We start from the raw sequence: 18,528 nt of genomic DNA on the forward strand, positions 1-18,528 counted from the left end.
GCACCCTCCATCATTAGCAGACTAGTTCAGACAGAAGCCCAGCTGCGTGCTGAACTGAGTGCTGCACGTTTACAGAGTCCTCACACCTACTTTCTGCGGGTCATTACTTACACACCACTGTTCAGCTTTGCTGTCAGTTCTTTCTCTGCCTTCAACAGACCTTCCCGCACTGTGTCACACTCAAGCACACTCTGGAGCGCCCGTGTTTCATCGCCCACCACTTCCTGCTCCACATGCAAGATGCTGATGTGCGAAGGGATGCGGAGACTCCGAGCCGACATCATCTTCAGCAGTGTAGTTTTCCCCAAGCCATTCCGACCAATCAAGCCATAACGTCTGCCGTAAGCGAGGTGCAAATCGGCACCAGTAAGTAAGCTCCTGCAGTGAAGAGAAATCAATTGGATTTTAAAAACTGGACATTACCCCTGAATTTTAATTCGTCCAAATAACATTTCATAACTTCCAAATGGAAATTGGATTATTAATTGAAGGAGAAAAATTGGCAAAGCTACAAGAGAAGAGTGTAGGTCAATTTGGGTTGCGCTTTCAGAGTCGACTTAGGTACAAAGAGGTGAGTGGCCTCCTTCTGTGCTGTATAATTCTATGACGTGGAGATGCCGGCGTTGAACCGGGGTGAGCACAGTAAGAAGTTTTACAACACCAGGTTAAAGTCCAACAGGTTTCTATCGAATCACTAGCTTTCGGAGCACTGCTCTTTCCTCAGGTGAATGGAGAGGTATGTTCCAGAAACATATATATATATATATATAGACAAATTCAAAGGCGACTCGGCCAACGTTGTCTATCTCATACGCAGGAAAGGATGTCCCGAAGCGTGGTACATTGGCGAAACCATGCAGACGCTGCGACAACGAATGAACGGGCATCGCGCGACAATCACCGGCCAGGAATATTCCCTTCCAGTCGGGGAACACTTCAGTAGTCAAGGGCATTCAGCCTCTGATCTCCAGGTAAGCGTTCTCCAAGGCGGCCTTCAGGTCATGCGACAACGCAGAATCACCGAGCAGAAACCTATAGCCAAGTTCCGCACACGAGTACGGCCTCAACCGGGACCTGGGATTGATGTCGCATTACATTCATCCCCCACCATCTGGCCTGGGCTTGCAAAATCCTACCAACTGTCCTGGCTTGAGACAATTCACACCTCTTTAACCTGGGATTATCCCTATCTCTGGATCTGTAAAGATTTAATTACCTGCAAATGCTCGTATTCTAAGCATTGTCTTGCATCTTTGAATTGTGTCTATATATATATATGTTTCTGGAACATACCTCTTTATTCACCTGAGGAAGGTGCAGTGTTCCGAAAGCTAGTGTTTGAAACTAACCTGTTGGACTTTAACCTGGTGTTGTAAAACTTCTGTGCTGTATAATTCTATGAAGAAGCATTTATCCAAGTCCCACTTAAAATTACTATTGAATCTGCTCCCACCTGCTCTTAAAGCAGCTATTACAGATTGCATTAACTTAATGCGTAAAATAAATCTTTTTCCTTCTGGTTCTTTTGTCAATCATCATGGATATTACTGACCCTCCTGACACTAATAAAGATTATTATGTAATTATCTTCCAATCACTGCCTTTTGTTGGAGAAATAATCCTGCCGCACTTGAGAAACGTTGCTTTTTGTAGTTTCGTCACGCGTTCAGGGCCTCCAGATGAAGAAAATACAAGTCTCACGCTGCTTTTAACTCATTGGCTCGCAGGGTGTTAATATTCACTCTGTTATTTTATTCCTTCTTATTTTAATACACTACTTGCAAGGACATCCTGTTGTGTTCATTTCTAATATAAGGTTTAAAATGCTCCACCGAGCATTTTAGCATAACAAGTATCAAACCGCTTGTTCAAAAACTAATTAAGCACCTGATGATGCTTCCACTAAACATGATTCTTTTATTTACCGCAGTGAACGCTCCACTACAGATAAGGACGGTGTTGAGTGTGCAGACTGGCCCAGGTAGTGAGAGGTGTACAACTGAGCAGGGACAAGTAATTTCCCCAACAGCAGCAATGTTCCTGAAGATAAATGGGCTGCCAGCAGGTGTGTTACCTCCCATGTTGCCCAGAAACCTGGTTTATAGACCAGGCCAAGGAAGCAAACATATGGGTGCATGGGACCGAGAACAGTGGGAATTCCCAGCCCACTCTTCCCCCAAGGCCTGTCAAATCTAATTTTGTAATCCATGGGGACAACTGAAATAGAAACAGAGTTTCATGCCACATATACTGCTGATTGACAACACTCACATACATAAAGTGAGATCTCAAACTTTCCAGGGACCTCTGAAATAATATGGCAGGGCATCGTCGTCAAGGGTAGCGTGTTAGCAAACAAGCAGCGATCAGAGGCAGGATTGGGGCAAGTGGAGTGCCAAGAATGATTTTATAAGTGCACATGTCAAACATCCCACCAAGGATAAACAGAATACAATGAGTAGCGGGCTCACCCACCTCAAGATATCTGTAAGTAATTAAATGTTTTATTAAAAGTATTATTAAAACACTGCTTACATGCAACAATATAATACTCAATAAGAATTGCAACTTGGGTGAGATAGGATGGATCAGTGATTACAAATCCATTCAAAGAAGTATCCTTCAACCAAAATGCTTGAGAACTGACGTATACAACAGCAGAAGCACCTCCCTTGACCACTCCACTGTCGAACTGGCATCCAGCACTGTACAAGCAGAAATGTTTTCAAACTAAAAGCTGGGAAGACCACAGTCACGCTCTTCGGTCCCCACACAAATTCCATTGCCGACTTTTCCTTAGCAACTGTCCGAAGTTGAACCAGGCTGTTTGAAAACCCAGCGTCACATTTGACTCCAAAATGACCTTTCAAACACTTGCCCACATCACAGAGTCAGTCTCACTCACCTGTTCAATCCCCGGAGTCTTGCAAGTGCTCACCCAGTTTCCTTCTGTAATCATAGATTGTTTCTGCTTCTAACAGTCTTGTAGGCAGGGAATTCCAGGTCATCACTGCACATTCCCCCTGCATCGCTCGCCTAAAATCTTAAATCTGTATCCCCTACTCATTTTCTAATAAGCAAAAGTTTCTCCTTATCTAAACCTGTCATAATATTGTACACCGCTACCAAATGATCAACCCCAGCCTTTCCAAACCCTCAGGGCCCTTCCTGTTGATTCCCTTATTTCCCACTTCTTTTGTTTATTGGTTATCACTTTGATCAATGGATATTTCATGGACATGTACCTTTTGAAGTCGAGCAGAGGGATTGAGGAACCTAAAGTTCGAACGGAATATTGTGCTATGGAGATTTAGCTTCTGAACAGAAAAGCTCAAGACTTTATGGCACCCGTTTGGAGGAATGTAGTTTGATTGGCTGGCTGCTGGCCAGGGAATTGGCCAACGGCTGTATTCTGCGGCAACAGGTGGTGATTGGGTCCTGCCATTGTGCGGTGGAATCTGAGTCATTAAGGTTTTTCAAGAAGATAGGTTATACTTCTGCTAAAAAAAACCAGGTTAAAGAATTATGGGAAGGGATAGGGAGGTGGATTTGAGACCAGGAAGAGATCAGCCATGATCTGATTGAATGGCGGAGCAGGCTTGAAGGGCTGAATTGCCCACTTCTGCTCCTAATTCCTATGTTCCTATGCAACCAAGTGGGGTGGTGTCCAGAGAACCAAGAAAGGACAGTCAGATCCTGGACGCTGAGAGGAGCAGCTGCGAGTGTCTGTCTGTCCAGAAATACTGCCTATCTGCTGTTTTTCTGAACCTGCAGAGAAGTCTTGAGACCTGGATGAATCTCCAGTAAAAACCATTACAGACTGAAAACAAAAACCTCCAACTGAAGATTGAAGATAGGTGGACTGGAAGATGTCCATTGAAACAAAGACTCTTATCTTTCAATTATCATTACTTTACACTCCTCTTTCCGCTCTGTTTTTCTGTCTTGTGTGTGTATATAGATGGTGGGGAGAATTAAAGGGGAGGGAGAAAGAGAGTTAGGAGTTTGGTAATAGTTAGCCAGATGTATTTGCTGCACAGTTATTGTTATTAATAAACCTGATGACTGCAGCTATTGGGCAGCCAAAGACCAGACACTTTGAATTTTACTGAGAATGCTGTGTTAGTTTCTATTGCATTGCGACTCCAGGTCAAGTGGGGCTGGAACTGACCGGAAACTAGTCCAGTGTGTCATAACAAATCTAACACCGTACTTAAAACCCACATCTCTGATAATTCTCATCAGCATCTCAAGGCCTTTTCTAAAATGTGGTGACCAAGATAGGATGTAATACTCTAGTTGGGACCTAACCAGAGCATTATAAAGGTTCAGCAGGTCACCGCTACCACCTGCTTCTCCCTCCGGAATGTTGGCCAACTCCACTCATGCCTCAGTTCATGTGCTGCTGAAAACCTCATTCATGACTTCATCATCTCTTGGTTTGACAATTCCAACACAGTCGGGTCTGCTCCCCACATTCTACTCTCCATGAACTTTGAGGTTATTCTAAACTCTGCTGCCCAGACATTATTTACACCAAGTCCCATTTCCCCTGTCACCCTCTGCTCACAGCCTGGCCAAACGACGCCTCAATTGTAAGAACGGATTGTTTGTAAATCCCTCCACTGCCTCACTAAACCTCTCCAGCTTCACAATCCTCCGAGACATCTCTGCTAATCTGAATCTAGCCTCTTGGCCAAGCCACATTTTAGGTGGTTAAACTATTTGCTCCCTCAACCTTTCCATCTCGCTAGCACTCTTTCCTCCTTTAGGACAGTCCCTAAAAACTACTGCCTTGACCAAGCTTTTGGCCACCTGCCTTACATGGACCAATGTCAAATTTTGCTTCAAACGTAACTACGCAGCAGCTTAGGAAGCCTTATTAGGTTGAAGACCCCAAATTAATACAAGTTGTTACTGTCACTGTATAAACATGGGTGGCTAAAAGAACATGATTTACTCTTCCATAACCCAATGGCCAAGGGAAAAGTGCCAGAGCATTCCTCACACAACTATCATTCTATATAATGCATAGAAATACAAAAATAAATCAAGGTCACCTAGTTCGCCTTCTCCCATCTGGTAGTCACATGATACAATAATGGTTGGATAGCATGTCAGTCAATCGCTATCAGTTAAACCCAAATACATTCAGTGTTCAGCAGATACAATACTCACCTGTCTCCATAGGAGACATCAAAATTCTCGATCTTGATATCATACGACTTATTCTTTCCTGAAGCTTCCAAGCGGGTTTCTTTCTTATTCGAAGCTTGGCTGGCAGATGCTTCCTCAAGAACCCTGGAACAAATCATAAAGCATAACCTTGTGGCCAAAGGCTAACACAACCAAAAAGCTATTATTGGTCAAGCATCATTCACTACAATTATTATACTGGCTACAATCACAAACAGGATCTTGTTAATGCACCACTGTTGGAAGTAATGTGCCGATGCCCACAATTTCCAACACTGCGAAGTGCTGGCCTCACCTATATCACACTAGCACTTGTGAATATCTCTCCCAATTGTCCTGGACAAATCAAAGTTTTCTTGGAGATGTTGGAAGTGCTTTGCTGCTTTAAGATGTTGATGCTTTCTGAAGTTCTGTTTGTGGTCTTTAATTTAAAAGAGTAGCATTCACTGTTAGTCATAGCACCACATTTTAAAATTATTTCTGGGGCACGAGAAGAGACTTGTCCAAGTTGCCAGTTCTTTGAACTGTTTCAATATAAGGTGTTGGTTCCATTGATCTGAGCTGGAATCAGTCGGAGATCTCCAAGATGAAATCTCAGTGTGGTAAAGATGTGCTACTGGTCTAAATATTTCTATTCCTCCTTAATAACTGCAAGTGCATATTTGGTATCCCAGTAGCACAAGAGATAATCATTTGGTCCTTACTGCCAACAATGAACCTACCTTACAGGTCTTCATATTATTTTTATATCTTCCCAATTAAATAATTATCAAACACTCCTTTGAATCCTGCTCACAATTTGTGGCAGGGCATTGCACATTCAAATAGCTCTTTGTAGGAACAAGTTTCTTTCAGTTTGCCCTTTTCTAGAGTGCTTATTTTGAGATCTGGCCTTGGATATTTGCTCGATCACCAACCCTCCTCTCGCTACCCAGTGTTCATTCCATTGTAGCTAGGTCCCTTTCATCATCACTGTCATACCGCACTCCCACCCCATCCCCTCCCCCAAAATCAGGAAAACCACACCACGCCCTCGTTAATTACTGCCCCATTGTCAATCTCTGATGTGCTTTAAATATTTGTTCCCTCCTGGCTCCATAACAGTCTCCCTCACAACTCCCTGTTCAAATCGTTTCAATCCAGCTTCCACAGTACCAAGAGCCCCAAGAGACGTATGAGCGACATTCACTGCCGCTGTGGTTATCCTTCCTCGTCACCGCTATAGCCTTTTGACATGGTTACCAATACCAATCCCATTCTATCGACTCTCCTTTATTGTTTAAACTAAAAAGGCAGAGGGCTGGGAAACTATCCAAGGAGTCAGAGGAGGGGGAATCAAGCACAAAAGAAATAAACAGAAAGGGTAATAAGAAAAGTGATAGGCAGAGAAACCAAGGACAGACAAAAAGGAAAAGGCGGTGGCATTGCAGTGCTGGTTAAAGAGGAAATTAACATAATAGCGAGGAAGGATATTAGCTGTGACAATGTGGGATCTGTATGGGTCGAGCTGAAAAACACAAAGGGGCAAGAAATGCTAGTGGGCGAAGCATACGGACCCCCAAACTGTAGTGGTGATGTTGGGTATGGCGTTAAATAGGAAATTAAAGATGCATGCAATAAGGCACATCTGTAATTATGAATGATTTAAATTTGCAGGTAGATTGATCAAATTAGTCACTATACCGTAGAGGAGAAATTCCTGAAGTCTACATAAGATGGTTATCTGGACTAATACATTTGAGGAAGCAACTGGAGATCAGGCCATCCTAGGCAGGGTACTGTATATGGAGAATGGAATCATCGGCAATCTAATTATGCAAGACCATTGGGGACAAGCGACCATATACGGTAGAATTTTTCATCAAAATGGAGAGTGAAGTAGTTGATTCTGAGACTAGGGTCCTGAATCTTAATAAAGGAAACAATGATGATATGACGCATGAATTGACTATGATGGATTGTGAAACATTACTTAAAAGGGATGACGGCGGATAGGCAATGGCAAACACTCAAACAGCACATGGAAACTGCAACAATTGTTTATTCCTGACTGGCACAGGAAAGGTGGCAAAACCATGGCTTACAAGGGGAATTAGAGATAGTAGTCAATCCAAGGAAGAACCATACAAATTGGCGAAGAAAAACAATAGGTCTGAGGTTTCGGGACAGTTTAGAATTCAGCAAAGGAGGACCAAGGGATTAAGATGGTGAATATACAGTACGAGAGGAAGCTTGCAGGAAACATAAATACTGACACTAAGAGTTTCTATAGATATGTGAAGAGAAAAAGATTAGTGAAGACAAATGTAGGTCAGAAATGTACCTACACTCAGAAACTATTTATAATTGGGAACAAAGAAATGGCTGAGCAACTAAATACAGACTTTGGTTCTGTCATCTCAAATGACACAAATAAGATAGTTGAAATGTTGACGAACACAGGGTTTAGTGCGAGGTAGGAATTGAAGGAGATCAATATTAGTAGAGAAATGGTGTTAGGGAAATTGATTGGTGGAAGGCTGATAAATCCCCGGTCTCTGATGATCTACGTCCCAGGATACTCAAGTGGCCTGAGAAATAGTGGATGCATTGGTGGTCTAAGATTCTATAGACTCTGGGACAGTTCCTACAGATGGAGGGTAGGTAATGGGGTAGGTAATGTAGCCCCACTATTTAGAAAGGAAGGTAGAGAGAAAATAGGGAATTATAGACCAGTAAGCCTGGACATTAGTGAACCAGACGGGTTTTTAAACGACAACTGGCAATAGTTTCAAGGTAGACTTTTAATTCCAGATTTTTATTCAATTCAAATTTCATCATCTGCATTTGCGGGATTCAAACGTGGATCCCCAGAGCATTACTCTGGGTCTCTGGTTTACTAGTCCAACAACAATACCTCAACACCACCGCCTCCCCAATCGCCACCATTTAGCTCTCTTCCTCAAAGAGGAAAGCAGCCTATGGTCAGCTGGGGTCATTTTTTTTTCCTGATTCATTTACGGGATGTGGGCATCGCTGGTTAGGCCAGAAATTATTGCACATCCTAATTGCCCATCAGGTGGTGGTGAGTATCCTTCTTGAACCGCTGCAGTGCTTGAGGTGTAGAACACCCACTGTGGTGTCAGGGAGGGAGTTCCAGGATGTTGCCCCAGCGACAGTGAAGGAACGGCAATATATTTCCAAACCAGGATGGTGAGTGACTTGGAGGGGAACCTCTGGTTGGTGGAGTTCCCAGGTATTTGCTGCTCTTGTCCGTCTAGATGGTAGTGGTCACGAGTTTGGAAGGTGCTGCCCAAGAAACTTTGTTGACTTACTACAGTGCATCTTGTAGATGGTACACACGGCTGCTGCTGTGCGCCGGTAGTGGAGGGTTTGAATATTTGTGGAAGGGGGAGCAAACAAGCGGGCTGCTTTGTCCTGGATGGTGTCGAGCTTCTTGAGTGTCGTTGGAGCTGCACTCATCCAGGCAAGCAAGAGTATTCCATTACACTCCTGACTTGTGCCTTGCAGATGGTGGACAGGCTTTGGGTGGGTCAGGAGGTGAGTTAGTTGCCGTAGGATTCCTAGCCTTTGACCTGCCTTGGTAGCCACTGTATTAAGATGGGTAATCCAGTTCAGTTTCTGATCAATGGTTAACCCCCTGGATGTACATTGTGGGGGATTCAGCAATTGCACCATTGAATATGAAGGGAGATGGTTAGATCCTCTCTTGTAGGAGATGGTCATTGCCTGGTACTTGTGTGGCGCGAATGCAACTTGCCACTCATCAGCATAAGCCTGGATATTGTCCAGGTCTTGCTGCATTTAGACATGGACTGCTTCATTATCTGAGGAGTCGCAAATGATGCTGAAACATTGAACAATCATCTGGAAACATCCCCACTTCTGACTTTATGATGGAAGGGAGGTCATTGATGAAACAGCTGAAGATGGTTGGGCCTAGGACAGTACCCTGAAGAACTCCTGCAATAATGACCTGGAGCTGAGATGATTGACCTCCAAACACCACAACCATCTTCCTTTGTGTCAGGTATAACTCCAACCAGTGGAGAGTTTTCTCCCCGATTCCCATTGACTCCAGTTTAGCTAGGGCTCCTTGATGCCATACTCAGTCAAATGCTGCCTTGATGTCAAGGATAGTCACTCTCAATTCACCTCTGGCATTCAGCTCTTTTGTCCATGTTTGAACCAAGGCTGTAATGAGGTCAGGAATTGAGTAACCCAAACTGAGCGTCCTGGAGCAGGTTATTGCTGAGTAAGTGCCGCTTGATAGCACTGTTGATAATTCCTTCCTTCACTCTGCTGATGATGGAGAGTAGACTGATAGGGCAGTAATTGGCTGGGTTGAATTTGTCCTGTTTCTTGTGTACAGCACACACCTGGCCAATTTTCCACATTGCCGGGTAGATGCCAGTGTCGTAGCTGTACTGGAACAGCTTTGCTAGGGGTGCGGCAAGTTCGGGAACACATGTCTTCAGTACTATTGCCAGGATATTGTCAGAGCCCATAGCCTTTGCAGTATCCAGTGCCTTCAGCCGTTTCTTGATCTCACCTGGAGTGAATTGTTTTGGCTGAAGACTGACATCTGTGATGCTGGGAACCTCCAGAGGAGACCGAGATGGATCATCCACTCGCCATTTCTGGCTGAAGATTGTTGCGAATGCCTCAGCCTTGTCTTTTGCACATATGTGCTGAGCTCCTCCATCATTGAGGATGGGGATATTTGTGGAGCCTTCTCCTCCAGCGAGTTGTTTAATTGTCCACCACCATTTACAGCTGAATATGGCAGGACTACAGAACTTAGATATGATGCGTTTGTTGTGGAATTGCTTAGTGCTGTCTATTACTTGCTGCTTAGGCTGTTTGGCACACAAGTAGTCCTGTGTTGTAGCTTCACCAGGTTGACACCTCATTTTCCCGTATGCCTGATGTTGCTCCTGGCATGCTCTCCTGCACTCTTCATTGAACCAGAGTTGATCTCCTGGCTTGGTGGTGACTTTATCTTTTAGATATAGCACTTGTGAGGAAGGGGATCAAAGATATATGGGGGGAAAGCAGGATTAGTCTACTGAGTTGGATGATAATCCATGATCATAATGAATGCGGAACAGCTCGAAGGGCTGAATGGCCTCTGCCTGCTCCTTTTTTCGGTGTTTCGATTGTGGAGCTCCATGTGACCGCCCTTGCCTTCTAACATTCTTACCAATATCAAACATTTCATGCACTGGCTTCCCTTCCTACACAGATCCATCATTCACCCTGTGCCATGGAGTCAGCTTGCACAGGTATGTAAAGGACATTAAGGTCTGTACAGTCAGACTGTTCACTCCAGATTGTCCAATTTCCCTGCCTGGAGCTTGTCTCTCTTTTAATAAAGCCGATTTGTAGTTACAAGGTTTAAATTATGAGATGTGTTCACATTTATCTTTTGCTACCTAATAGCAGAGAGTGCATGGTAATTCAGCGAGGTAATGACAGTATCAAGGGTGTCTCTTCTACCACTGGGTAATATTATATCAGCAGTTACTGTATTAGCGAAATTTCACAATTTGACTCATGGGATGTGAATGACTGCTGGTGCTGACCATGAGAAAATGTCTGGCAAAAACCTGATGTCAAACAGCACAGGGTGTCTAATTTGGACTGCATGGCTCAGTATTACATCAGGCAACGCATACAAACACTGAGCCACAGGGAGTACTATATATTCACTTTCGATTATTAGTGAGGAATAGAAGAATGTTTAGATCAGTAACACACATTTACCACATCTTCCTTTCATCTTGGAGATTTGCAGCTGATCCCAGCTCTGATTAATGGAACAACCACCCTATGTTGAAAAGTTCAAAGAGCCAGCAACACAGGCAAGTCTTGAACTTCCTGGTGCCCCAGAAATAATCCCAAAATTTGGCGCCATAAGTAACCAACAATCTTACTCGTTTAAACTAAAGAACAAAAAGAAACATCAACATCTTCGAACAGGAATGTTTATCCAACATCTCGTGCAAGAAAGCTCGGAAAGTGTCAGCTCAGAAGCCACATCAAAGCCAGCAGTTCCAGAAGAAACCACACTTCAAAGGAGTCTTTGAAGTTTATCCATTAACCCAATGTGATTTGACAGTTTTGAGGGAAGAAACTCACTTGAGCAGTCCGTCTTGAGAGGAAAATGAAGCGCTATATGGCAGACTACACATTTTTAGCATTCAAATCTTTGAGAAATATATAATATATATCACTTGAAAACAAGGTGGCATTTTCAATCAACATAAAGGAGCTGCCTACAATGTAAAGATGCACAAAGCAAATACAACCACCTATGCATTCATTTTCAATACCAAATGGAAGCTTCACAAGAAAAACTGACTTTCCACAGATGATTGAGAGCCAGTGAAGTAGAACATCATGTCTTACAAGTCCTTCAATCAGTTCAGGAGAATTCCAGATCCTTCGCCATACCCAGTATCACAGGCAAGGCTCCTGACCAAAATGTTCCACTGCTCCTTTTTGGAACAGTGGAGCCAGGCTGCCTGCCAGCAACAATGGGAATGGGAAGCAGACACAGCACAATTGAGAGTCCTGCTGGGTGATTCAAAGAGGCGGAACACGTGCTTCAAGGAGCTGAAATAAGGCCATGGTTTATTTATTTTTGGTGAGAAAACAATTTTTTTTTAAAATGCATTATATTCCCTGTGCTGCGCACTTCCTCAAACCACTGCACCAACGTTACGCTTTGACAGGTGAATAAGCACAAGCTGGAGCTGACACAAAGTCAACTTTCCCTTTCAGTGCCTGCAGTGCCTGTTCTTGCTTGCTGCTTTCCCGCAACAGCAGGGCTGAAATAAGTGATTGAAACATTGAGAACTGGCACTTGACAGGACCTGCGACACAGATCAATAGCACCAGACAGTTGGGCCTGCAGTAACACTTCTATACAATTTGTTTGCAATGCTTCATAGATGATTTGGAGTTGGGGACCAAGGGCAATGTGTCCAAGTTTGCAGATGACACTAAGATGAGTGGTAAAGCGAAAAGTGCAGAGGATACTGGAAGTCTGCAGAGGGATTTGGATAGGTTAAGTGAATGGGCTAGGGTCTGGCAGATGGAATACAATGTTGACAAATGTGAGGTTATCCATTTTGGTAGGAATAACAGCAAACAGGATTATTTAAACGATAAAATATTAAAGCATGCCGCTGTTCAGAGAGATTTGGGTGTGCGAGTGCATGAGTCACAGAAGGTTGGTTTACAAGTGCAACAGGTGATTAAGAAGGCAAATGGAATTTTGTCCTTCATTGCTAGAGGGATGGAGTTTAAGACTAGGGAGATTATGTTGCAATTGTATAAGGTGTTAGTGCGGCCACACCTGGAGTATTGTGTTCATTTTGGTCTCCTTACTTGAGAAAGGACGTACTGGCGCGGGAGGGTGTGCAGAGGAGATTCACTAGGTTAATCCCAGAGCTGAAGGAGTTGGATTATGAGGAGAGGTTGAGTAGACTGGGACTGTACTCGTTGGAATTTAGAAGGATGAGGGGGGATCTTATAGAAACATTTAAAATTATGAAGGGAATAGATAGGATAGATGTGGGCAGGTTGTTTCCACTGGTGGGTGACAGCAAAACTAGGGGACATAGCCTCAAAATAAGGGGAAGTAGATTTAGGACTGAGTTTAGGAGGAACTTCTTCACCCAAAGGGTTGTGAATCTATGGAATTCCTTGCCCAGTGAAGCAGTTGAGACTCCTTCATTACATGTTTTTAAGGTAAAGATAGATAGTTTTTTGAAGAATAAAGGGATTAAGGGTTATGGTGTTCGGGCCGGAAAGTGGAGCTGAGTCCACAAAAGATCAGCCATGATCTAATTGAATGGCGGAGCAGGCTCGAGGGTCCAGATGGCCTACGCCTGCTCCTAGTTCTTATGTTCTTATGTTCAGGGTTGTGTTTGAGGCATATATTGAGAAACTTAATGCAATGTACAGTGGAGGTGGTGGGGGAGCATTACATGACAAGATTGGTCCAGATGAAAAGGCACTTGGGCCTATTTGACCACACTTTGCTTAACTGCAATCACTGCACATTAAAAACAATTCAGTTGGTAAAGAATTCAGATGCAATGGCCATGTGGGACAGCATCATGTAAAATGGGATCACTGTTTTTACAGATTCCAAACTACCTATATCCCTCTGCAGATTTTCAGTGTCCTCTGCACACTTTCCCCCACCAGTCATCTTAGTGTCATCTGCAAACTTTGACACTTGGTTTTACACTTGGTTCCCAACTCCAGATCATCTATATAAAATGTAAACAATTGCGGTTCCAAAACTGATCCCTGAAAAACTGATCGCCAACCAGAAAAAAAAAACATTTATCCCCACTCTTTGCTTTCTGTTAGTTAACCAATCTTCTATCCATGCTAATACATTACCCGTAATGCCGTGCACCCTTATATTATGCAGCCGCCTTTTGTGCGGCACCTTGTCGAATGCCTTATGGAAATCCAGTGCTGAATTACCAGAATTAAACCTGGATTCCAAGAGTTACATAATGAGGAGAGATTCCCCAAACTGGGATTGTATTCCCCGGGATCTACAAGAATAATAGTAATTTGGTCAAAGTTTTTCAAATTTGAAAGGGAACAGATAAGAGAAACATTTCTGCTGGCTGGGGAGTATTGGACTCGGGAGCATAGTTTAAAATTAGAGCTAGGACTTTTGGAAATGAACAGAGGGAATATTTTTAATCAGAGTGTAAATTTGACCTGTATTCACTTTAGTTTATGGCTGAAGGAAAATCTAAATCCTGATATTTGAAATGAAAGGGATTAAATAGGATAAATGCAGTGAATCTATTTCCTCTGAAGTGGGAATCCAGAACAAGAGAACACAACCTTACAATTGGAATTTGGCCATCCAGGAGTGAAATCAGGAGCATTTTTTCACACAAAGGATGATGGATAGCTAGAACGCTTTCCCAAAAGGATGTGGATTATGGGTCAATTAGCACAGGGCTAAAGAGCTGGCTTTTAAAGCAGACCAAGGCAGGCCAGCAGCACGGTTCAATTCCCGTACCAGCCTCCCCGAACAGGCGACTAGGGGTTTTTCAAAGTAACTTCATTTGAAGCCTACTTGTGACAATAAGCGATTTTCATTTCATTTTTCATTTCAATTCAAACTTTGAGTCATACAGAATAATTTTCATTGACTAAGGGATTCAGGGAATATGCAAAAAAGGTAGGTAAATGGAGCTAAGGTACAAAATAGTCATGTCGTTACTGAATGGTAGACAGGCTTGAGGACTGATTTGCTTCCCCAGTTCCTATGATTTTAGAACAATAGTCAGTTATGTTTTAGGTTGAGTATTTTCCAGAGCTGAAGTTCGGTCTGGTTGAACAGCATTTAATAAGCAGAAAACAGAGACAACTTTTTCAAGGTTGAAGAACTTCAGGATATTAAAATTCTCTTTTACTGCCTCATATATACTCAATATTAGCAGCAAAACTCTGCTTTCCACATGGCCTATTTCCTTAACTCCAGCGAACAAGAACACTCAAAAACTCCCGTACTTACAAAGGACTTGCTGTCTTCTGTGAGCTCTTCTCTGTCCTCTTTTCTTGCTTTGCTTTTAACCGGGCTTCAGCTTTTTCCAGCTTCTTAGCATCGACGGTCTGAAATCACACAATGTGAAAATAGGACGAAGTGAAATTGTTGGCTTTAGATATTCTTCTCCAGTTATGTTACATCTGAAACCGGGGTAACCTGAATGCTTTATTCCTCCCCAACTATCCTCCTCCTAACGCCAAAGTTTCCTTCCTTGTAGATCTCTTCTCCTGGATACATAACTGCATTTAACCCTCAAGCAAGTAGCCATTTTCTATGTAGTACTCTTGGGCACTGGACACTGACAGGGTGTTTTACGAAGATGGGGTGGGACAGGACAACTCAATCATGTCAGCAAGTGTCTTCATTTGTTCATCCCAGTGGAAAGTGTCAACGAGGAGAGCAAGCAAGAATCTTGACTGGAATTTTTCCACCATAACCCTGAGGCCAACTGAAGCACTCAACTTAGATGGGATAACTCAGTACAAGCTAGAATCCATCATTAAGGAGATTAGAGCAGGATGTATCAGGCAGAATCAGAGGGGCAACTTTGTGAAAGGGAAATGGCGTTTAATTATTTTGTTAGAGTTCTTTGAGAAAGTAGCAGGCACGGCGAATAAAGGGGAACTTAGAATTCAAAAAGTTATTTGAGAATACGCTGCATAAGATAACAGAACACAACGTAGGAGATAACCTTGTTACCACGGATAAAGGATTGGTTAGCTAACAAGAAGCAGAGATTAGGGGATAAATGAGTCTTTTGCGGATTGGCAAGCTGTAACACAGGGTGCCACAGGGTTCAGTGCTGGGGCTTCAACCATTTACAATCTATATCAGGATTCCTAGCCTCTGACCTGCTCTTGTAGCCACAGTATTTATATGACTTGTCCAAGTTATGTTTCTGGTCAATGGTAACCCCCAGAATGTTGATAGTGGGGATTCATATATGGTAATGTCGTTGAACATCAAGTGGCGAGAGTTATTGCCTGGCACTTATGTGGCACCAACTTTATTTCTCACTTGCCAGCCCAAACCTGGATATTGTCCAGGTCTTGCTGCATTTGGGCATGAACTGATTCAGTATCTGAGTCATTACAAATGGTGAACATTCTGCAATCATCAGCGAACATGCTCACTTCTAACCTTATGATGGAAGGGAGGTTATTGATGAAGCAGCTGAAGATGGTTGTGTTGAGGACACTACCTTGAGGAGCTTCTGCAGTGATGTCCTGAAGTGGAAACGATTGACCACCAACCACCACAACCATCTTCCTTTGTGCCGGATATGACTCCAACCAGCGGAGAGTTTTCTCCCCGATTCCCATTGACTCCAATTTAGCTAGGGCTCCCTGATGCCACACTTGGTCAAATGCTGCCTTGATGTAAAGGCATTCAGCTCTTCTGTCCATGTCTGAATCAAAGCTGTAATGTGACCAGGTGCTGAGTGACACAATTTTCCAAATTGCTGCGGAGATGCCAGTATTGTAGCTGGACTCGAACAGCTTGGCTCGGGGCACGGCACGTTCCGGAGGACGTCTTCAATACTATTGCACAATATTTCCTTTTTGCTCCAAGGAGAATTATCTTGTCTCTCCACATAACTGTACCAGTCTCTCTACATAACTGTACCAGTCTCTCCACATAACTGTGCCAGTCTCTCCACATAACTGTGCCAGTCTCTCCACATAACTGTGCCAGACTCTCCACATAACTGTGCCAGTCTCGCCACATAACTGTGCCAGTCTCTCCACATAACTGTGCCAGTCTCGCCACATAACTGTGCCAGACTCTCCACATAACTGTGCCAGACTCTCCACATAACTGTGCCAGTCTCCACATAACTGTGCCAGTCTCTCCACATAACTGTGCCAGTCTCCACATAACTGTGCCAGTCTCTCCACATAACTGTACCAGTCTCTCCACATAACTGTGCCAGTCTCTCCACATAACTGTGCCAGACTCTCCACATAACTGTGCCAGTCTCTCTACATAACTGTGCCAGTCTCTCCACATAACTGTAATCCTTGATCCTGGTTACCATGCGGGAAAACAGCTTCTGCATCCACTCCAAAGCCTTGACATTTTTCTTAAATGAGGTGAGCACAATTGAACTATATTTCAGTGGAGATCGAGCACAACTTCCTTGTTTTTGTGCTCTATGCACCTGCTCAAGTCAAGAATCGCATCTGCTTTAACAGTCTTCTCAACACGCCCTGCCACCTTCAAAAATTGTGCATATATATCCTCAGGTTCTGAACATAGTGTGATTGTACCACTTGGTTTGTATTTTTACATTTAGTTTTATATTTCACTCACCTTATTCTTCCAATATGTATCTGTTTATGCTTCTCTACATTAGGTTGCATCTGCTATGTGTCTGTCCATTTCTACAGTCCCACTGAGAGTTGTTACTGTCCTCCTCCTTGTTACTGTATTCGAGTTTGAAAACTTTGAAGTTAGGCCCTGTACACTGAAGTCCAGGTCATTAACATGTATAAAACTGATCAGCAGTTCTAATAGCTTTCCTGGAGTGTCATTGTATACTCAATGCATTGAAAGACTCATTCTCCAAATATTGACTGCAGGATTCAGAATGTCAATACAGCTTTGACTTTCACTTGCTTACTCTCAAAGGCAGTAATCTACTTAAGGTATATTAACTTAGAAGGTAGTCTATCTACTTTTAATAAATGTTTCACTCACTGTGCCCAAATCCCTTCTCATCATCCAGATTCCTTTGACGTCTTCAGTCTTGTAATCTGCATCCAGCATATCAAAAAAAACAAGAAACATTAGTTCATTATTTTCCTGTGAGCTCACCACACAAATTGAGAAGTGTGACACCGTGCAATTTCAGTTTTGCTCAATTGTGCACACAAGTACACTTTGCCAATAAGTGAGACAGTTTTGTTGGGGTTGGTGACAGCTCTCTGTTTGGCCTTCATTGTAATCAGACATCACTTCTTTTGTTTTCTACAAAGCTGCACATAATAAAGAAACAACCACTAGATAGGTTTAGAATGTAGAAAAGTAAGCGTGCAAAATGCCATGAGTAGTTTTGGTGTGCTGCAAGCAGAAATAGCCATGTGGGAATATGATGCAGCGACAATGGAAATATGGCTTTAAAACGGTAAGGACTGGATGTTTCATATTGAAAAATGCAGTGTTCAGAAAAGATAAGGAAGGAAAAAAAGGGAGTTGGGTTGCAATGCTGATTTGCAAGGACATTGTGTGGTGTTGGATAGAGAGGATGTCCTTGAGGGGATAAGAACAGAATGCATTTGGTTACAGCGGAGAAGCCAGAAAAGTATGGTCATGCTGCTGGAGGTATTCTATAGGCCTCAAATAGTAAAGGAAGAATTGCAGGGAAATAACGGAGAGGTTGTGCAGAGTATTTATGAAGCTCTGGTCAGACCGCAGAATATTTCATCCAGTTCTAATTTAATGAAGTTACTGTGAATCACCACACTTTAGGAAATATGACAGGATCCTTGAGAGGATGTACAGGAGATTTCCCAGAATGGTTCCAGGGCTAGGAGATTTCAGCGACAAGATTAGGTTGGACACGGTAGGGGTTGTTCTACTTGGAGCAAAGGAGATTGAGGGGAGATATAATAGAGGTGGCCAAGATTATTAAAGGTTTGGATAATGTAGACACAGAAAAGCTGTTACCATTAGCTCATGGTACAAGGACGAGGGGACAGAGTTTAAAGTTTTGGGAAGAGATACAGAGGGATGAA

At 43.1% G+C, this 18,528-nt stretch overlaps 1 protein-coding gene across 2 annotated transcripts in view; it reads right to left on the minus strand.

Annotated features, from left to right (window-relative positions):
* Positions 1-18,528, minus strand: part of abcf3 (ATP-binding cassette, sub-family F (GCN20), member 3) — a 111,251-nt gene that overhangs the window by 72,498 nt on the left and 20,225 nt on the right. For both annotated transcript variants that reach the window (XM_038815901.1, XM_038815900.1), the window contains 4 exons: positions 17,492-17,547; positions 14,759-14,856; positions 5,179-5,301; positions 112-378 (listed from right to left, as the gene is read on the minus strand). In XM_038815901.1, coding sequence (XP_038671829.1) covers positions 112-378; positions 5,179-5,301; positions 14,759-14,856; positions 17,492-17,547 — 544 coding nt within the window. The remainder of the gene's footprint in view (positions 1-111; positions 379-5,178; positions 5,302-14,758; positions 14,857-17,491; positions 17,548-18,528) is intronic.

Source organism: Scyliorhinus canicula, chromosome 13, assembly GCF_902713615.1.
Source record: "Scyliorhinus canicula chromosome 13, sScyCan1.1, whole genome shotgun sequence".
NCBI lineage: Eukaryota > Metazoa > Chordata > Chondrichthyes > Carcharhiniformes > Scyliorhinidae > Scyliorhinus > Scyliorhinus canicula.